Source organism: Poecile atricapillus, chromosome 13 (genome assembly GCF_030490865.1).
Source record: "Poecile atricapillus isolate bPoeAtr1 chromosome 13, bPoeAtr1.hap1, whole genome shotgun sequence".
Classification (NCBI taxonomy): Eukaryota; Metazoa; Chordata; class Aves; order Passeriformes; family Paridae; genus Poecile; species Poecile atricapillus.
This window is the reverse complement of record NC_081261.1, coordinates 13,794,201-13,817,142: the sequence shown is the minus strand read 5'-3', so window position 1 is coordinate 13,817,142 and position 22,942 is coordinate 13,794,201. Positions and strand designations below refer to the sequence as shown.

Below are 22,942 nucleotides of genomic sequence, written 5' to 3'. Positions count from 1 at the left end.
AATCAGAACCTCATCTTTGCACAAATATCTTGAAGAGTGCAGCTTTCCAGCTGTTTTTGACCAAGTCCAGAATGCTGCCAAAATCAGAAGTTCAGCCCTCGTGTCCCAGCCCAACCAAACCTGATCCTGGGCTGGCTGAGCCCTGGTGACACCAGCCCAACCAAACCTGATCCTGGGCTGGCTGAGCCCTGCCCAACCAAACCTGATCCTGGGCTGGCTGAACCCTGCCCAACCAAACCTGATCCTGGGCTGGCTGAGCCCTGGTGACACCAGCCTGACCAAGCCTCATCCTGGGCTGGCTGAGCTGCCAGCAGGTGCTTGGAGCATCCAGGGACACAGAGCTTCTGGAGCTGGCACAAAGGGAGGGAGAGCAGCAGCAGCTGGAGCCAGGGTCAAGGAGGGCAGCTCAGTGTTGGGCAGATGGAAACCAGCGATGAAAATTAGACACCAAACTAAGACTGTCACAGCTTTTGAACATGAATGAACTCTTTCACAGCTGCCTGCAGCACTCTCTGAGGAATCACAAAGACTCTCTTCACCAAACATCATTTTTGGCCAAGCCTGTCCTGCATTTTGGCAGGTGACACACGCAGGCTGCACTTACAGGTATAACCCCATGAAGCTGTGCATCACTTTGATGAGAACGAGGTGCTTTATAAACATTAATGCATTTTAAGTCAGAGCTGTCAGTCCTCTGTGGAAGTGACATCAGTCAGCTCCTTTCTGGAAGGACAGGGTGGTTCAGCCGTGGCTGCTCACAACAATGAGCTCAGTTTGAGCTAAAGCAGGGCTGACTTGTGCTGCCAAATGAAGGCAATGTTTTGCCCATAAGTCTCAGCTCTGGTGAATAATCAAAAGAAAAAGCTCTCAATGCAGGCATCATTACTGAGACACTTGGAAAAGGGGGCCTTTTGGAAAAGCCTGGATCTGAGGCTTGCTGCTTGTCAGCACCACTGATTATCCCTGGTGCATCTCCACGCTGAGCCATCCCAGCCTCTGGGCAGGAGGGAGCAGGGGCTGAGCAGGGTGGGAGGAACTCCTGAATCTGAGCTCTATTTCTGCATGCTGGGGCAAATAGTTTAAAGGTGATGGAAATAAAATAAAATAAAACAAACCAGGGTAATATCCAGTGAAATGAAGGGATAAAGTTATTCCAGCCCAACACATTCCAGCCCATGTTTGTCCTTTTAGAAAATGGAAGCTCTTCTGTAGCTCAGGTAGGCTTTTTGCTGTCTTTTACTATAAGTTACAAATTTTGACTAACTTTCTTTAAGCACAACACTGAACAGTCTGTAATCTGCTCTATTAAAATTAATTTAATAGATATAAGTGAGAACACAGCACGCTTCCCAATATTACCTCACTGAATTTTCCTGTGGGCTGGCTATCAGTTGTGAGTGTCACATCACACACTCCCACTTCCCACTCGGATCCTGCCCCCCTGCTTTGATGGCTCTGCAGTGCTGTTTCCCAGCTGGAAGAATTCTAGTCACACTTTCTAACCTCCTGAGCTCATATGGCTATTCAGAAATACCTGCAGATTTCCATGTCCACTGTTTAACAGAACTTTAAAAAAAACCTCACCCTTGTAGAAAGGAAAATGATAGAAAATGGGGTTAAGCTGAATAAATGAGTCAGTTTAACTTCTGAAAGAAAAAAACAGGTTTCTATTCTCCCTGCTTGCTTTCAGATGGCTGACTAGCATAATGCTCTCCATAGACATCATTTGGATTTCCACACCTTTTCTCAGTTTTAAACTTTCCATTACTTCCACAGAAACAAGCTCTGTCCAAGGCTTAAATTAAATAAGAATTGCTTTTGAAGGAAAAAAACAAAACCCCAAGAACCTTTCTTACAAGTTTTCGTAAGATCTTAAATGCTTTAGAAGCAATATTAAAGCACTTGATGCTGATTGACACTGAAGAGATTAAAAGTCACTTGAGTTAAACTGAAAACAAAACTTTTTTCATAAATTACACTTCCAAAAATTAGCATCAGATGCCAAGATACTAGCAAATATTATAGGGAAAAATTATTTGCACTATCCAATCCAAAACTTTATTTCAGATATGACATAATTTTCTTCTAATAAGAAATCTGTTACATATCTATATATAGCAATAACCATAAATAAAGATGATAAAAAGTAGCCTCAGTGATTAATAGTAATTTAAGAACAATCAACAAAAGTGTTTCTTAAAACAATATCCACTAAAAGTAATGGTGTTCCTCTGTATATTTCTCTTTGTATCTAGCTTATTCCCAAAGCAGTTTCAATAATTTTGAAACGTAGCAAAACTAGAAAAACACTGAGTTTCTACTTGCAAAATGTTACCAAAAAACCACAGGAAAATCTCTGAGATGTTTCTTAGAGGAAATTTCATCTTGCAGAAAGCCAGCACTGCTTCTTATGGTTTGGATCTACTATTTAGGCACAACAATGTTTCTACACAGGTGGTGTGATACATTGTTTTTCTTTACTTCAAAAAATAAATTCTAATGATATGAGTGAACATTCATCCTCTTTGTAAAAACATGTAGTTATTCTGTAGAGAAAACAGATAAGTAATATACGGTGTATCTTTCAGAACACATTTTTGATGTGTAATCAATGTTTTGTTTAAAGTGCTTTGTAACAGCATTTTTATGAGTCTTTTGCAGCAAATTTCCTTAAACACAGTGAAATTTGAGCAGTGGAGCTGACTGTGTATATGAAAAAACCAAATCTGACAAACACCCCCACAGCCAACCCCCCCTAAATCTTAGCCAGAGCTGTCTCCCAGGAAATTGTGACAGATTCTATGAGAAACCTGGGTCCCGTGCACATTAGAAATTCCTTCCTGCAGGGTTAGCAGGTGTGGGCTATGTCAAACAAATTTATTGCAGTCTGTGCTAATAACCAAAATTATAGAAAACCTAGATGAAAGTGCTCTGCATCCAGCTAATTTGAAGCTACCTTATGAGACAATAACAAGCTTCTAACAGTTTTCCCCTTTTTTAAAATACACTAATTATGCTTAATGTTCCCTGTCGCATTAGCTTTCATGGTAATTATATTTCAAAACTTTTGCAATTAGGGTACAGTTAATATTGTGGAATATTGCAATTATTTTTCATTGTGACACCTCTATTGAAAACTGGTGGCATAATGATCACATTGTTCAACTAAATCAGAACTGCAGAAATATGGCAAATGAACCAATTATAGATTATTATTTCTAATTACAGATAATGCCCTTTTCCTTGCTTTGTCCAGAACAATTTCCCAAATAACCAGACTCTTCCTAATTAAAAAAAAAAAAAGCCCAACAAGCTGATTTCTTCACCTTCATTTTTCTAACACAAATTCTAACATATATATATGTCTGTAGTATGTAAATATATACTATACATTATATACTTTCAATGTGTGAGCATGGACAGATGTGGACAGACACATCATCACAGAGATATTTTACAGTTGATGCAGATTCAGTCAAGTGCAGCTATAAATGTAAATACTACTAACTGCTCACTCTGAGCAAGGATTTTACTCAGTGATTGAGCCTTGGAGGAAATTTTAACTTCATTATAAATGCACTCTGCACCATTTCTAATTCAGCCCCACATTGCCCCAAAGAACATTTCCTTATTTCTGCTTGCCCTCCCTCTTTAATAAACTCAAGGGTTTTGGCTCTCTAGTCTTAAGCCTCTTGCTCACATTTCCATCATTAAACCTAAATATCAACCTCCCCCCATTTACAGACTGGGTTCTGTTTATTGGTGCTGAATGAGCTCAAGTCCTTGATAAATGACAACAGCAGAAATGCTCAAGAACTAATATATATAATTGTGACAATTTGAGGTTCACTCTGTGGTTTTGAAGAGCTGCTGCTAATTAAACCAGTCTATAATTTGGTAGGACAGAACACTATCACATAAAAATACTTTCTGAAAAAACACAGCAGGGGAATTGGAGAGATACTACTAAAAAAAAGCACCAGACAGGTAATGGGAGACATTCTGTTATTTTCAATACTTTAGCAATTCCGAGATTAATTATCATTTACCATTTACATTCTTCATATGGAATTTTAATCAAAGCTCGCTTAATTAAGTTTTCATTTAAATTACACTAAAGCAGTGATAAATAAAGCAACTATCAAATCACTGACTTCAAACAGAGAAGACCTTTACCAAATTCCCTGTCTTGCCAAAACCTGCCATCTGTACATTTCCCAGCTACCAGACTAATGAATTTCAAGGTTATATTACCAAGTGTAAGACAGAATTTCTTTCCAACATCAGTGGAAATAAAGCGTGTATGAAATAATTTCAAATCATTTCTGACGTGAAAAGGTCTGGGAACAACTTCACATGACTCCTTATTCCCTTCAATAAAGAGCAACATAAGACTTCAGTAAAACTCCTCCAAAGACGATTTCAGGCAGAAATCTGAAAATTGCAAATCTCAGCTTATTCAATACTGTGGAGTAAGGTTTTTTTAAAGAGCAATTGCCTGAACAATGAGCACATTTTCAAAATGAACTATAACTCTCTCTCCTCTGACCCTCTGAAACTCTAAAAGCTGATTTGAGTGATTAAATGACAGCTGCAAGTCATGAGAAATCTGGCACAGAATATAATTTTTAAGAGTGCCTCAAAGTCCTGCCATCACTAATGTCTGTCATCACCCACCTTTCCATCATTCCTTGGCTAATATTAATTGATTTTTTTTTAGTTTTACGTGACTTATTTCTCTGGACATAGAATTTTCATGCAACTTTTGTTTCCTTTAGCTTAAGACACAATATCCACCATCTGCTGGGTACTGACAAAATACAGGATACATAAACTGTGCAGTGGAATGTGCTTCTCCCACTCTGGGTAAAATCATTTTTGTACGTGTATGGATGGGAAGGAGAACACGACCATGGGGATTATATTTATGTATATTTCTATATGTACATGCCCTATATGAAAATCACCTATAGACTATACAGGTTTCCAGGATATTGATATAGACAATAACCAAACACATCTAGCAATATAAATATCTATTTAATAATATCTGATGGAATATTACTGATAACAAATGTTATCGTAGTCTTGAAATAGTTCAACAAAGTCGTTAAAAATAGTCTTTAGTGGTTTAAAAAAAGGGATTGGCTTATTTACCTCATGAGAAAAAATGTGTTCAGATTAAAGAAATAAATAGGTGTTTATTCTCATCCTAAGATATTGGCTATAATAAGACCAGTGCTCTAAAATCCTTCATATTTGAAAATAAACTCAAATAAAGACTCCTCATAAAAAATCAAAATCAACCACTTCAATAAAATAAATCTACAGAACAGCTTTTGTCTGTTTTATTTTTCATTTTGTATTTATTTTATGTTTCTTTTTGTTTGTTTTTTTTCTATGGTGCAATTCTTCACCATTCTTTCAAAATTTTCCTATCACATTACAGATAAAAGTTTTAAGAAAATGATCACTTTAAAAAATAATGACTTCAAGATTTTGAAGATTTAAGAAACAAAACCAATCTTGATGTGCACCTGTTTATCTGCACATCATCTCTGCTGGACTCATTTTCTGGAGCAGTGAAAGATGCAAGCACAGGTGTTAATTGCCCTGTTCCTCCTAATGATCATCCTTTTCTATAGGACAACAATATTTGCTTTACTGACAGCTATAAGAATATTCCACTAATGTCTCCAGAGGATAAAAAAGGGTACATTTCATCATATGACATGCTAGGTGATGTCATATTTTATGTCCACCCAAAATATGCCAGTAAATTTCACTTGGGAAATTCCATTTCTAAAAGGAAGGAACATGGATATTCCAAGTTCAATTAGAAATCCACTGCTGTTTTAATTTGTTTCATTACACAAAATGTTTTCCCTCATATATGTTGTGTTTATAAGTGGAGACACAAATTTTATTGTCAGAAACCTTTGTGATGGAGTTTTAATTATATGCAAATTCCTGTTTAATTGATTAGTACAGTAATGCCTATGTGAGGCATAACAATCCTCTATAATGACAGAGCAGAACTCTGTGTTGCTCTGGGCCACTGATATTTAAGTATTCCCAGGGAAAGTGACAATGGCTTTTTTGGAACTCTTCCAATATTCAAAAATGGACCTAACTTTGCTGTCATTAAAAACAACAGTGTTATATTTCTTTTATTTGTCTCATCTTTGAGAAAATGAAACTTTTTTTTTCCCCTGGTGATTTAATATTAATCCATATTGAATCTCTAATGTTTCATGAAAAGGATTCAACCAAGCTCAATGGAAGTACAGAAACCTGAAGTTTGTTTCTAAATTCAAAAACTTCTTCATAACACTGTCTCTGTCTTGACTAATATATAATGTTTGCAGTGGACCAGTCAGTAAATCTGCTATTTCAGCTTGCTCATCTATTCATTTTAAGGTCCTGTAATAAGCTTTTAACACTTTCAGCTGAAAAAAGTTGACACAAAAATTTCTCGAAAAAAAATCTTAAGGTTTGCATTAAGACAACACAAAAAGTATCCATATCCTGATATTCATCACCTGTAAATATGAGTGGGTTTAATACCCTTATGTTACCTTGCTTAGCTTTGAGAATTCAGCTATGGAGAATCCTTTCACTGGTTTACATCTTGCAATTGTGAAACAGAGATTGCCACATGAAAAAGTGCCAAAAGTAGCACTAGGCACCGAGTTAGAGCCTCAAACAAGATTTAAGAACAAATAAAAGCAGGCAAGCAGCTTCATTATGTGAATTTTGATGAATAGGGCGCAAACAAGAAATCATTAGAGAGCCTTTAACCATCATCTAATAATGCAGATTAATAAAAGCAGCTGGGAGAGCTGTAAGAAAATCAGTTCCCTTTCATTTCATGGAGCCTGTCAGAGCCCAGCCACAGCTCCTTCCCCATCTGAACAATTTGCCCTGAACATTCTCCATCCCTGTGAGCTTCACTCAACGGAATATTCAGCACCATTCACATATTGTTGTGATACTCTTAAATTAACCATGTCTCATACCTTCAACAGATCCCAAAGTGCAAATCAAAAGTGGAAGAAGACATTAAATCTCATGAAAATATGAAGTGGGCAGTTTCTACAGGAGAGCTGCTCTCATGGCTGCTGTGGGAAGCTCCCACTGCTCCCACCCAGTGATGCCCTGGAGTGGCCACCTGGAACAGAGAGGCTAGACAGATAAAAGAGTAAAGTGTGTGTTTATTAAAGGCTCTAACAGATACACCTTGGGCAGTGCAAAAGCCTGGCAGAGGCTACACCCAAGATGGACAATGGTCAGGAGTTTCTCAGGCAGGTATCAGTGTGGTCTGTGTGCATATCAGAGGTTAATTGTCCAATTACAGCTCCAGGTAATGAACTCACATTCCCCCAGTTTGCTTCCACCCCAATTTACTTTTGTTTCACTTCTCAGGGCTGGGGCTGTGATGGTGACCTTGGATCTCAGGCCTGGAAGGATTGTTTTGTGTGAGCAGAATGTGCAGAGAGCTTGCTGACACTGTGTGGAGTTCAGAGCTCTCCACTAATGCAGCACAGGGGCTGAAAAACAGAAAAACTAAAACTTAAGGCACCACCAGGACATTTGTTCTGCCCTGCAGTGAGAAAACAAAAGCTTAGGCCTGGAAAAAGGAACACAAATCTAACAGTGGCTGAGACTGGCGACTAACAGGGAGATACAAAGAGTGTTGGTTAGAAAACACATGATGGGGTTAGAAAAACTAGAGGGAGAAGTTCTCCTTTTTATGTTTTCTTTACTTATTATTTTTCTGGTTTTGATAATGCTACATTGAAATTACAATGTGAAATAATACAATTTCAGTACAGTTTTCTCAAACATTTTAGGTACTTTCTCATAAAATCACCTGAGATTTTTTTTGTGGAAATAAGAAGTAATTGAGCAGCAAAATTTTTACACAGGTTTAAACCTAGCAGTCATATTTCTGTAGATCCTCTCAGTATAAGCCTATTTTTTGTTAATCAAATGAACCTAACAGATTGGTTATTAAAAGCCTGTTCAAAATCTAAGATTCTCAGAAAAAAGGGAAAGTATTTAAGGTGGATATTCAAATATCCCCCAAGAACCAAACACAAACCCCCAGGTATCCTACCCTTCTCCCTGAACCAAACAAACATCAAACCAGCCATCCAGATTTTGAATTTGTGCCTCTATATCCCTTAGGAATTTGGAAATTCAAATTGAATCTGCCTGTTCTATAAAGAAAACACCACTCTATAATCCAATTGCTGTGAAGAAACCACTGGATGCAGAAGCTGTTGATCCAGCAGGATCCACCAGTAGTAATTTGCTCAAAGACATGTAAATGTTAAACATGAAGCAGTTGGCATCAGCTGAACCCAACAAGACTGCTGGGTGTTCCCAGAAGAGTCAGCTGCCCTGGGGGGCTCCTGCTCTCAATGAGCAATTACTGCAGCTCCCCAGAATAAAACTGCCTTGATAAAGAGCTGAGAAACAGCACCAGTTGCTTTGTGACAGCAGGATATTAATGGAAATTGTTCCAAAAAAAGAAATTGAAACAAGAGTCTCCTAATGCATTTGCATTTCTGGCATGGTCTCAGAGGAACTGAGGAATCAAGGCTGTGGAATCCTTCCAGCTGTCAACAATAGAAAATAAAGAGAAGGAAAAAGATATTTAGAACTGGCCTGTAGTTGCAAAGAAAGTTTTGTGGCCATCTATGTACATCTGGATGACAACTGCTAATGATTTGTATCATCTCCAGGCAGCCACTGACAGAATGAGAGGACACAGCCTTAAGCTGCACCAAGGGAAATTGAAGTTGGACGTCAGGAAAAAGTTCTTCATGGAAAGAGTGATAAAATACTGGAATGTTCTGCCTGGGGAGGCGGTGGAGTCACCATCCCTGGATGTGTTTAAAAACAGACTGGATGTGGCACTGGGTGCCAGTTGAGGTGTTGGGGCATGGGTTGGACTCGATGATCATGAAGGTCTCTTCCAACCCAGTGATTCTGTGATTCTGTGATCTCCCTTTCTCCTGTAAGTCATTGGGAAGGATGGCTGTGCCACCTGGGAGATGGGCTGGCCTGCAGCTGCTGGCAAGGTGAGCTTCCAGCCGGTCTCCAGCCTTTTCCTTCGGTCAGTTCTGTAAGGACAGTCCCTCACCAGCCTTTCTGCAGTACCAGAACCACCAGGTCCCAGCCTGTCCATACACCTCACTCTCCACAACCTCTGAATCCCATCATGAGTTCAAGTCAGTCTCAAACTGGAAATTTAAGTCTTGGAAATTCCTCAGTTTCTTCAAGGCACCCTGTTTTTCTCTTTGCCATCTTCTCCAGAAGCAGACAGCACTCACAGGTATAGCTGACTGACCTTAATATGTCTACTAAGTTAATGGATTTTAGAATAAAAGCTGTATTCTAACAGGTTTCTGCCTAGTGCCTGCTTCAGACCACAAGGAGACGACCCATTCACAAATATCCAACTAAATTTTGCTACATTTTCAGCTGAAAAAAGATAGAGAATGAAGAGACAGACTTGGAAAATGCAGAAACAATAAGGATTTAGTTTTTGAAATTCAGAACCATTTCATTTTTAACACTTTTAAGCAAAGATTTTCACCTTTCATTTTGACAATTTAAGTGTTTTCCTTTTTTTTCACCCACACTGAAAGTAAAACAGAAAGGCTGAAACAGAGTGAGAGAAAAACTAACCCACGTTCTCCTGTAGATTGAAGTGTCTCATATTGCTCTTCCTAACCAAATTTGCTGATTGGAAAAGTCCAAATTTCTTCTTTTATCCCTCCCAAGTCTTGCCATTGGCATTTTAATTTGTTTGGCCTCCATGTTACTCCTTCATGGTTTTGCAGCAAGTTTTTTTCAGGTAAGTTGGAAATGCAGGTGCCAGGAGCTGATGAAACCTTCATGGCAGGGTCACAAAGGTTTTATTTGCCCAGTCCCTGTTCTCAGTCTCAGCCCCAGGGAGAATCACTCAGAGCCATCTTCTGCCTCTTCAGCTCCAATTCCCCAAACTCCCTCCTCTCAACTTTTGTAAATTATTATAATTATTTTACTTTTTAAAATCACGTTTTCAGAAACCTGAAGCTCACAAGCTAACAAAGATTTTACACCTTTCCATATTTGCTAGTCCCTATAATTGACAGGTTTCTGTCAAGTGAAACAATTATCCACCTGTTTGCAGGGAAAAAGTATGAACAAACATGCTCAACACTGCTTTGTCAGGCAGAACATTTCACACCTCATTACTTAACTGAGGAGTTAGCCTGGTGTTCAGTGTACAGAATTCCTGCTGATTCCAGTGGAATAAGCTATTTGTATACCCCCAAATAATTACCATGTATACATTACAGATTTCATTAATTCACTACACGATATTAAAGTCCAGATTTCTGAGTTCTTCCCGAATCATGAGGATTTGCAGTTGAGACTTTGCATTTAATTCCATACTAACAACTGTTCTCCAGATCTGAAGACCAAGAGGGAACTTTCAAAATAACAGGGTCAGAATTTTTTTATTAGGGAATATTAAGACAATATGGAATTTTTCTGTTATTAAAAATGGAGTTTTTGGGACATGGCAGTTCACAGCAAATCAATCCCTCTTTTGCAGATTTTGAAAGATCCAACAGCACAGTAAGAGTCACAGCTTTTAGGGGTTTGGGGTATATAGGCTTCTATGCCCACACATTGTATTTTATAATTTATAAAAAGTCATTCTCATTTTCTACAGTATTCTAGTGTTTGCTCCTAAATTAGCAGAGCATCAGGTACAAGGAGTCATCTCAAAATAACCCAGTTTCCATACCAAGTTTCCAATTTTCCTTCCTTTTGATTTACTAGGTTGTTTTATTTCAGATCCAAACTATGCAAGATAAGCATCAGTTATCACTACAGTTGTAGGGATGCTGTTATGGCTCTGCTTGTAGGTGTGCATTCATTTATTTATTTCACAAATCATTACCCCTGACATGAATAAAAGGAGAGAAAAGCTCAGTTTCTGAAGATCCCACTGTTGCAGCCCCATGACAGCCAGCACAAGTGCATTAGACAGAAAGGAACCATTGTACGGGGGCGATGCGTGAGGCAGTGCCTTGGTGGGGCCAGGCAGGGATCCAAGGAGAGGGGAATGACAAATAGCATCCTACATGGATAGAAAAGGTCATTGTAATAAAAGCAACCTGGGGAACTGGGAGCAAGTGAAGCATTGCTACAGATTGGAAGAAAACACAAAATCCAAACAAATGGAACAGAGCAAGAGACAAAATCTCCGTCACCTGGGAATGTGACAGACTGAGATGTGGAATCATTTTGGGAGCTGACAAAATGGAACAAGATTCCCTCTCTGCCTTGATGTGCATCGATCTGAAAATTAAGCATTTGCTCAGGCCAGTAATTAACTTCTACAAACATTTGAAGTCCTCAACTTTCTGTGTAATGATCTGTCAGAAACATAAATTATGCATATTTGCAATGTAATAAAAAAGGCAATGTTTGGTAGATTTGCTTCCATGAGAAAAAAATAAACCCTCATATGTAGTTTTAGTCTGCAATTGTTTCAGACACTGTGGGAATTACACAGGAACTGGATCAGTTCAAGACTTGCAGTGGAGTTCCTGACTCCTTGGAGCAGTGTCAGCTCCACACGGTGTGAGCAGCAGCAGCACCAGAGCACCACGCTCAGCTCTGACTGCAGCCCATCTCAACATCTGCTTCTTCTCCCAGGAGAAATTTGTGTAACCCTGCACCAAAATAAAGCAGCTGCTTAGTGGAGGAACCACAGATTTTTATTACATTCCCACTGCAGCAGTGCCACAAGCTACCCACAAGGCAGCTGAAGTTGAGACTGTAAGAGAGACAAAATCCTGGCTTGCAAAAGCATTCAGCAGCAGAAGATGCAGTGATGCAGGCACAGGAGTCCTCCTTACAATATATTCTTCTGCATTTGAAGAGCTGCATCAGGAAGTAACAGGAAAGGATATTTTGCTTGGCTGAGCTCTGTTTTCAGCAGAAGTTTAATCAAGAAATCTCTATGTACAAACCCTTTCAGGGCACGTGCTCCCAGAGGGCAACAGGGCTGTGGCAGGGAGACACAAAGGGAAAAATATTCAGAGTAAAATGACAGAGTCCAGATCTCTTTCTGTTAATGCTGAAGGGACATTGCAGACATGCATGGGAGAACTGCCAGGCAAAGAGTCAGGCATTAGTAGGGCAAGAAAAAAAATAATACTGAGAATAATTAGTAACCACTGATACGTTTCTCCAGTGAGCACTGAAGTTCCCCATCTCCTGCACTTTTAAAAATAAGACTGAGTATCTTCTGAAGGTAAAAAGCCCTAATTTTGATTGATTTCATCATGCTTTATATGAAGACAAACTCAGTTTCTAGAGATGTTAATGTGATAAATAGGTGACATATATTTACAGTTTGCCTGATAAGATGCTAATATTTATAATCATATTAGAAACAGGTATCAAAACTGTAAATCCATTAATGTAATTTTATAACTAGGAGTAATAATTAAGCACTAGATAAACACACAATTTATCATTTAAATAAACCAGAAGTGTATGGCATATCAAAATCAGAAAATCCATAAGACAAGATATTGACTCTTGGAAAGTGTCTCCTTGCTTTCAAGTGTTTGTAAAGGCACTTATTTGGATTTATAGGGAGAAAGAAGGAAGTTATTAAACTTTCTGCTATTACAAAACCAACCAACCAACCCACCCACAGAACCTTCTACATGCAAATATTGCAAAATATTTTGAAAAAATGATACCCTAAATTTTAGGTTCTCTTCTTTGTAGCACATGAAACACAATTTGCATTTGCTCAACTTTTCACTTTCAGTCAGCTACCAAATTGTGTTGGTAGGCAGCTAAAAACATGAAATGTTTTCTAAATGTTGCCTTTCCACACAAACAGCAGCACTACCCATGATGGAAATTGTCAGGACTGTACCACTGCCCATGAAAGGGAGATGCAGTTCAGAAGATTAAAAACTCTGTGTCAAAACACAAAATTATTAGAAAGCCTGCGAAGTTCTTCCCACACAGCATGACTTACAGCAGACACTGTTAGCAAGAACAGTTTTAGCCTTTTCTACACACAAAGGAAAAACACACAAGCAGCATCTGGACTCAGCATATGAAAGGAAGGAAAAAAATAATAATTTTCTGCTTATAACTGCAGTATCCTCAGTGCCTTTCAGTTCTCAAGCAAGGTACCAAGTCTAGGCACTGATTTTCTTGGTGCAGTGACACAGAGCAACAATACTGAGCCTTTAAGTTTGAAAGGCTTCAAAAGCTTTCCAAAGTTTCCCAGATATTGGTGATCTCTAAGTAGCTGCCATGAGCCAGAATAAGCATTGGTAATGAGAAAAGGCCTGACTGGCCCAGCCATCAGGGGAGCTGCCAGAAAACATCAATACACAGGGAAAAGGAAACTTGGGAAGTCTGTGCTGCAGCTGCTTTGCTGGGAGGCTTTTATTGCTATAGGGGTTCCCATTTCAACACATTTACAAACCTTCAAATTACAATTAAAAGCAGCTAAGAAAAAAAATCTCCCCAACTCTCAAAACCATGGTGAGCTTAAAAAACCTGTAAACAACAGAATTCAAGTCTGTTCTCAATTCTATAGCTTTTCGTAATTCATTATCATTTTTATTACCATAGAACCTTCTGTTTGAGATTTGATTGTTGTTATTATGAATTCATAAATTAATAAACAGAATGTTTCTACAATATCTTAATATCTAGAATCACGTCTTCTGGCTGAAATTCAGACATCTGCAGGCATCAACAACACAGGGTACAGAGATTAGCAGCAGCAATAATATCAGTAATAGTTGCAGCAACATGGAGCTGATACTTTTTCTAAAGTACACCCTTTGGTTCCAGTGGGAAAACATTGTTCATGCTGTTCCCTCCATTTCTAACTCCAGTTCTAAGCTCTAAAATTAGACTCAGTGCTCAAGAGATGCAACAGAATGAGAATGTAACTGGTCATTAATGATTTAGAGAATTTAAGTATTAGAAACAAATTTGGAAAAAAATGTATTTATTTAAAGGGCTTGCTGCTACATCCACACACTGCTTAAACAATATGTGTACAAAGACACTCTTGCTTACAACCTCAAAGCTAGGCCAGGCTCCACAGCAAAAACAACCACATAAATTATTTTAATTTGGAAACAGAAGTGGAAATGATCAATCTACCACCCTTTTTCTGCATTGCTGTATAACAACATCAGAAGAAAGCTCCTTATGGCATTTCCTTGTGAATACATTGAGTTAGAAGCACCCCTTCTCAGGAGAATTGTGTACACAGCTGTAATGCAGGGCTGCCCTTTGGAGAAAGTTATAGGAAATTATAGGACATAATTTAGAAACCTCAAACCTGGAAGCTTAACTGATTTTAACTGGTGCTGCTTTAAGCATAACTTGACAAATTCTACAACACAATATTCTGAAAGAGGTTCAGAAAGATGCTGCTGAAATCTTAATCACATACAGCAGTTAGGACAGGAAAGTGATGGCCTCCTTCAAAGGAGGATTTTCTTCAAAATTTTCTTTCTGATTTCATTCTGATTACTGATTCCCCTACCTGATCTCAGAAGTGATGCACAGAGATCAAACAAAACAAAACCAAAAGTGAACAAACACAAGAACACACAGCATGCAGCAGAGTAAAAACAACACCCTCTCTCCTGGCCCCAGCTGCAACACTGACACAGGGAGGAAGATTCCAGCTCCTTTCCTCCCTTCTTGCTGCTCTTTCCTCATCACCTACTGAGCCAGCCAAACTCCTTTATTTAGACTCTTAAGTAAACCCAAGACAATCATTCATGAGGATTAAAAAAAATAATAATAATAAAAAAAGAAGCTACGGATTCTCGATTTTTGTGGCTGCCAATGTATTTTCTGTCCTGTAGGTTGACAGGCACAGAAAATTGAGGTCTCCATTCAGTAGGGGGTGATGCTTAATCACCTGATGGGATGTAACTATTTCTTAAAGATGACAATACTTCTGCATTTTGGTTTGCATTACAGAGTAGAAACTGGAAATACTTCTTTATTTGATGCCAGATTGTAAGAGGGCTATAAAACAAACACTGCCAAGCACTCCCAGCAGAGGATCTAAAATAAGTCCTTCAGCAACAGTGCATTAATGAAAATTCTGGCTTCTTTCAGAAAAGATTTTTTCAAACTAGATTAAACTGTATGGAGGTGGTGGCAATTACACATTAATAATAATGAAGTTCTATAGACAGGTAATATCTGTGGAACACAGGAGATCCATCTAGATATTTATACTGAATATAATGAATATTGATATTTTACATGGTATTTCCACACAATAGGCTTACAAGCAGTCTTATTCTTTATTTCAACTCTAACTAACAGACAACATTAAAGAACAACAATTGTTTCCTTCAAGCCAACATGTTTCTCTTTTCTTCTCTCCTTGCTGCCAAAAACTGCTTGTGAAAAAAATCAAAGCAAACCCTGTCCTCTAAGCAGCATCCAAACCACTCTGTGGGCAGATATTGTTACACTGAGCAAATGGTTTGTGCCATTGCTTCTGAGCCAAAAAGGCACCTTAACACCGAAAAAATGGGTACAATCCCCCTTCAGCAAGTTCTTGGGAATCATGACAGTATCTAAAGCACAGCCTGGAATTTTCCCCCAAATCAAAATACTCCAGAGATCGTTGTGCTTCTGCTTTCTCACAGCTAGAGTGGCTGAAGCTGATGAATGTGTCCAATTATGGATCCATTATGTGAAAACCTGATGTGTGAGTAGGTCTATCCTGTGTCTTTTACTCAGACTGACAAATTGAACAAACAAATTGTTGTGAGTTCAAAATTTGGTTTAATAGCAATAAATCCACTCCAGTAAAGGCAAAGGTGCATAGAACAAAAACCCTTTTCTTTTTTTCACATTAGGTTGAAAACCAGCCTGTTTGTTATATTGTATTTTGACTGAAGCCATTAAAATGGCATTTCAACAAGCTGAGTCACCTTATATTAGCAGAAAAAAACAGATAAAACACATACAAGAAGAAGAAATAAACCTATTCCTACTGTAAGAAACCATCTCAGGAAATGGTATGGCAGGAACTGACCTTCTTTTAAAAGGAAAAAAAAATCCACTAACTTTTCACAGGTAAAAGGTCTCATTTCCTTCTACAATGTTTGTGTTTTTCAAAATACTATCAGCAGGTGCACCAGATTTCAAAAACCTCTTGTCCTTCATCACATATAATTGTGCTGCATATTATATTAAGAAATACAAGCAGAGGAATGTAAGTGATGGGAGTTCAATTAAAACCAGCATAATATCTTGTTGCATAGAAAATGATTCTGCAACTGAAACAGGTTCTAATGAGAGAAAAAAGGAATACATTTTCACATATTTTTAATTACATAGAACTACCTCAAACATGATTTTTAATAATATACTCCATTAGGTTAACATCATATTTAAAGAAAGTGCATTTTCTGATTTCATTTCAAGTCTGATTTTGAGCAATTATTGTGTCATTGTTCTGCAGTAGAAAGGTTGAATTCATTTACTGTGTGGTTATGCTAGTTATGATTGATGTCGCTTCTCCAAATGATAAACCAATCACCCCGATGATGTAATGTCATTTTAAGAGTGCTATAATCACATTTCTCTCAAACTGGGAGTTCTGATGAGTTCTAACAAAGATTTATTGTAGATTAAAGGCCTTCATAATATCAACAATAGGTTGCTCATTTGATAGAATATTTGATTAGGTAATTTTTTCAGGCAAATGATTTTTTCCATATATATTAAGCGTGGCTCTTGTGAAGGGCACAGGGCAGCACACATGGATGAGTGGCTCCTCATATCCAAAAAGGTTAATCTTAAACCTGTTGAGGAGCCACCCTGTAATTACAGAGCTTGAAGCAAGAGAAGTATCCAATCAGACAAACAAGAGGAAACTTCCATAGCTTAATTAGTAGAAGACACTGGCAAATATTTAATATTCAGCATGTACTTTGAAGACTAGGATTGGAAAATTTAAAGAAGCTAGAAAATGCTTGCAAAAATTTCTGAAAGATTGAAGATTATCTTGGATCTAAGCCTTACATATAAGCATCTACAAATCTTCCTTTTTAACCCAAGCCCAAATTTAAGCAAAATATTTACATTTAATTACTGTCTCTCAAATGTCTGGATCTATGCTGCTAAGTTTCCAAAGGAACTTAAAAAACAAAAACAAAAAACCAAAACCAAAACCACAACCAGAGCATGATTAACCTCTCCTTGTCATGTAAATGGCAAAAGCCACTCTGAAAATCTTTCAAGGATAATGATAATCCACAAAAACTAATAACTTCTCCAATTTAATGTATAAGTCATAATATGTTGTATTTTCTTATAAATTCTATAAAGAAACATTGTAATAACTAAAAAGTGACACCACTAGGAAATGCTCATTAATTTCCAGAGGATGCATCAAGTCCAGAAGAACTCATGCTAGAGAACACTCTGCAGTGATCAAGCAATTATGCATGTGTGTATGGTAAAAAATATAGAAAAAGGACTTCTGTATCTTATGCCCTGAAAATTAAAAGTCATTATATATTATATGACTGTTTATTAAAGAAGCAAATGGGATATATGGGGAAAAAAGTGTTAAAATGTAGCATGAACAAAGCAAAGCCAATCAGAGGATGCTGAAAAGGTTCCTTGGGTCAGCCCACAGTAACAATTATCAAACACAAAGCTTTTAAGGATACAAAGAAACAGTGATTATGATTTAAAATGAAACATAAAGAGCTCTTCCATCAAATTTTCTGATGTTTTACTGCCACTTCCTTCATTTGGCTTTCTAAGAAAAGCCATGCTGGTTCCCTCAGTCCCAGCAGTGGCTGTAATTACCAGGTACTCAAGAATCCACCAGGTCTCCTTTTAGCTCACATTCCCTGACCTTGATTTTCTTCTCCTTATTTCATTCCTCTCCCATTTACTTTTCCCACTCCCCTTTAAAATCTCATCAACTGCTTGATCCACCACTCCCTTTAGACGAGTTCTCTCACTCTTTATTCCTTTCTTCAGCTGTGAACTTTCCCTGTTCCTGAGCTCTGAGACGAGGCAAGCATTCCTCCCTGCACAGGTAAGGATCCATCACCAACCCAGCAACCAGAGCAGCTTTTTCCATAAATATCTCTTTACATTTCTCTGCCCTAAGGTCCCCTGTCATTTTGTTCCCCCCTTACTTGGACTCACAGGTGCTTTTGTGATTTTATAACAGCTGATGTCGTTCTTAGCACCCTGCCATCACCTATTTTCCTACCCCACCATCCTCTCTGAGTATTTTAATGTCCTGTGAAAATTCATTGGGGAGCTCCAACTCCTGCTCTTTCAAATAACTGCTCACCATGCAGGAACCTTCCCTCTTACCCCATGTTAGGTGAAATGCTTCCTCGAAAGCATTTTCTGACAAATTTTGCTGAGACCTTTTGAAAACACGAAGACTCTTCAATCAGCTGGATCACCCTGATTCAGAAATGGCTGAGCCCTGCAAAGGCCTCGAGTGTTTCTAAGGCATGAAACTACAGTGACTCAAAGATAAATCCCTTCCTGACCCCTCCCTACTTCCACGGCCTCTGCAGAGTTGCCCATTACAGATTTTGATGCCTGCAGCTCCCAGATCACTCTGAATCTCTTAAAACCCCCTCAAAAGCGCAAAATCAAAAAAAAATTGTATTTTCCATAACAATACACTCGAGGAGCAAGGAAGCAGACTCAATTTCTGAATTATTATTTCTTTGTGCAATTTTAACATTCCTGAACAGGGTTAAAGGATAATTCAGGCTGGAAGGAGCTCCAGGAGGTGCCCAGTCCAGTTCCCTGCCAAGCAAAGGCAGCTCTGAGGTCAGAGCAAGTAGCTCAGGCTTTCAGCCAACGTGTTCTTGAAAAGCTCCAAGGACAGAGACTGGACAGGCTCCCAGGGACACCTCTTCTAAACAAAGCCTAGGGGAAAATTTATCCCTAATATCCACTTGGAATGTTCTGTCTCAAATTCAGCTCCCTGCTCACCCTGTTAAAGGGGGGTGTTCAGGTGTGCTGTGTGCACCCCACAGTCCCAACCTCACAACCTCCAGTGCTGCTCAGAGCTGCCTCCTCACACCACAGACCAGAAACTGCATAGAAAACCTATTGTGTTCAGTTAAATAACATACAACATATCTATGTTAAAAAAAAAGGTGCTAGAATAGCTTCTTTTGATTTTTTGGTATTTCTAAAAAGGGATTGCATCTTCACTCCTCAGTTTTTGGCTGTCAAAATGAAAAGTGAGCACCTACTAATAAAAATTAAAATAAAAAAAATGAAAAGAGGAAAAAAAGAAGAAAGAAAACCCTAGGCACTACAGATTCCGTGACTGATAGAGCTGCAAATGTTTTAAAACAGTGGCCTGAAAGACAAGAATTAATTTGCTGAAAAATAGCAGATCTTAGTTAAATGTGACATTGTAAGTATAGAATCAGACAGATTCAGAAACAAGAACAGACACAGACTGGCAGAAGCCACATGCATTTTAAGATACAAAACCTTATCACCAAATGATATATTAGATTAGCCCATGCAGAACAAAGAACCATTGTGTGTATATTTCTCTCCTACCAGATGCAACAAGGAGCAGGAAACTTACTTTGAAAAATAAATCCCTCTGATGACAAGAATTCGATAATATTTTTTACACAGCTTCTACCATACTTCAAACTAAAAATCTCTCTATAGTAAAATGAAGGAACACCATATATGATGAATTGTGCTTCCAGGAATTTTCCATTAAATAAACCAGTAAGATTTTCATTGCCCCATTTCCATAGATGCTCTCAATTTTCTGCTGATGCAAGAACACATTTGCACATTAAAAAAGAATGCATAAAACGGGCACAAACATGTCACAAACAAACTCCATATGTTTGCAATTTTCTTACCACTGCTGGAAGCCTGCTGTGGCCCTGAACACGCTCTCAGCAGATATGAATTAGGAGAGAACTCCTCATCAGGGTTGGTGTCCATGATTTGATGGGACGTGTTGCTGTCTAGCAATGGCATCTGGCAGCTAACTGGTGGAGGATTATGAGAACTGGGCAGCTGAGCAGATGGGAGAAGGCTAGACGAGGATGTAGGTGGAATGGGACGACCTGGGAAAGAGGACAGAGGGATCAAAGATCAGCCATGAATGTAATGAGAAACCCCCCAGCCAAGTAATTGCACTGTAACTGTCCATGGTTACACTCAATTACTGCCATGAACAGCCCCTCAATCTCCCCACTGGTACCAACCTGTCCCTTTCTATCACAGTTCCTGAAATTGCATCACATCTGTAAATATCTTAAAATAATAGTACAGGGCTGATTGGTTTTTTCAAAATTTTTTAACCAGGAAAATTGCTTCAGCACAGAAATCTCTCAGAAGCATGAAACAACCATACAAGGGCTTTCTTCAAGCCAAGGTTCTTCCTGTAATGCTGTGGATCTTCCCAGATCCCCGTGAGAGATGTGAGGGGACAGCAGGACTGAAAGGCAATTATTGCACTTTAGAGATGGGCTAAAGCTGGAATCTGGGCTGGCAGCTCTCAGCTCTGCTGTCCTTCCTCTCCCATTGCTTTCTTCACCAGAGCTGTAGGAGCAGAATTTCCTGCTCAGCCAGGTTAATTCCAACCCTGAAGCCCAATCCTTAATGGGAATGAAATATCTCAGCCCACAGCAACAATATGGTCTTGGTCACCTAAAGCAGTGATCAAGTCAACAACAAAAATGTTCATATTTATGTATCTTATTCTTTTGTGGACTCCTTTACATTAATCCATTCCATCAAATGCACAAAGATGAAGACAGTTTTTTTTAAATTTTTTTTTTCTTTCTTTTTTTCTTTTTTTTGTTTGCTTTTTTTTTTTTTTTTTTTGGCATTGCAAGTTTATCTAGTGCATTGAAGAAACTCTTCATGAATAATTTAAATGTAAGAAAATATGACCTTTGTGATACTGCCAAAGTCTGTAAGGCAGAGATCTGCTACAAATGTTAAAACACAGTAAAACTACATAAAAATGGTGTATCTTTATTCCCATTATTCTTAAAGAAACAGTACCAGAGAAAATACACACTGATTTTTCTCACTCGTTATACCTTCATTTCATTAAATCAAGGACCCCACACTTTATATGAATTACCCTATTGTTTGTACCATTAGGTAAAAATACAGAATCACACATGAAATTCCAAATGAGGGGGAAAAAAAGCAGCAAAAAGAAAAGTTCCAGCTCCCACATATAAATTATATTTGGAATGCAGCAATCAACCAAAGGCACACATAGATACCAAAAATCATCAACTTTGCACTGCCTGGTACCAGCAAATAGCATGAAGTACTTTCATCCCTTCAAAAACTTCTAAAATAAAATAAATATCATAAGGCAAGTGATGTTTATGATTATTTGTTATTACATTTTTAGCACTAGATAAATTGATAAGACTGAATGACCAAGTTATTATATGACAGAAATGGATTTAAGCCACTCCATAGTAACTCCCATCTGCAATCTTTTATGCTACAGAAAATTCAATATGCATTGAGTATTTTCATTGTGGACTTCCATTTGTGAGGAAATAATTCTAATATTGATGATAGGAATAATTACTGTTATTATTCATGATTATGCTATTCTTATGAAATACTACCATGAATATCCTAAACATTCCAGGGAAGTGATTGAGCAAGACCAGCTTCTAATTATTTCTTTGCAATGTGTTGGAAAGAAGCAGAGAGGCTGAGGTTTGACACACCTCTGACAGGAACGTGACACTCGTGCCCACTGTGTGCATTTAATTTTCACATATTCTGGCTCTGCTTCAACGCTGTGAAGTTGAAAGAAGCAGCTTTATAAATTCTAAATCTGCATTGACTGCATGTATCATATGGAAATATGTTACTATACCATAAAACTGTTGGATGTGTGAGAGTATGAGAGGAAGGAAAAGATTTTTATACTTTTGTGGAAACTACATATGGTATTTCAGGGCAATTTAGGTACATTTTCACAGAATAAATTGAGAAATGAAAAAACTCCTCAAATCTTAAGAACTCTTTTGTCGGGAATGCTAATGACATTGTTACCATCATGAAATAATACAGCCCAAATCCCTGAAGAAAAGGCAAAATGTCTAATTACTACAGCTGTGTTTGTAATTGAGAGGAAACAATAGGTATGAAGCTGTTAAAATGTTAAAATGTTGCATCATTCTGGTGAGAAGTTGGCTCCTGAGGAAGATCTGCCCACAATCACGTGCTAATGGCAAAACAGAGACATCTATGAGCCACTGAACCTACTGCCAATCCATCCTCTGGTTAGACAGCCTAATAAACAACCAAATTTAATCCAAACTTTTCTTTTGGTTGGGACATTCTTGGGCTATCAAGTTGATTTTTTTGTATCTACTAAACATCAAACTCCCACTACAGCCTTACCCTCATTGATGGATTCTTTAAAAACATCTCTCTCTCCATTCCCATCCCCTGAGAAACACACAGGTTCTCTCAAGACACACAGCCTTTTGTAAAATTTGGTAGAAAATGAATAAAAAAATTACTGAACAGGAGCAGAAATACACCATTAAGCTTTTTTTGCCCTAAGAAATTAATCTAAGGGGTAACTATCTGCAGTACCACAGTCAGGTGGGCTTGTGAAAGTCCCAAAGAGTGGGAATGCAGTCAGGCTATAAAGAGCATTTATTTGTTACTATACACTCTTAAGTAAGGAAAAAAGGGGTTTGATTCATACTTACATGAATATCTTGGTCAAATAAGTTCAATGTAACATTTAAAAGAACAGACTAAGCTTTGCAGGTTCTATAAACCTGAGCTCCTTGTCAGACCCATTCATGTGTCTACA

General features: G+C 38.1%; 1 protein-coding gene across 1 annotated transcript in view; it reads right to left on the bottom strand.

Annotated features, from left to right (window-relative positions):
• TENM2 (teneurin transmembrane protein 2) overlaps nt 1–22,942 on the bottom strand; it is a 334,711-nt gene that overhangs the window by 200,830 nt on the left and 110,939 nt on the right. The window contains exon 3 of the mRNA XM_058848837.1: nt 19,986–20,195. Within this exon, the coding sequence (XP_058704820.1) occupies nt 19,986–20,106 (121 nt within the window). The 5' untranslated portion in view covers nt 20,107–20,195. The remainder of the gene's footprint in view (nt 1–19,985; nt 20,196–22,942) is intronic.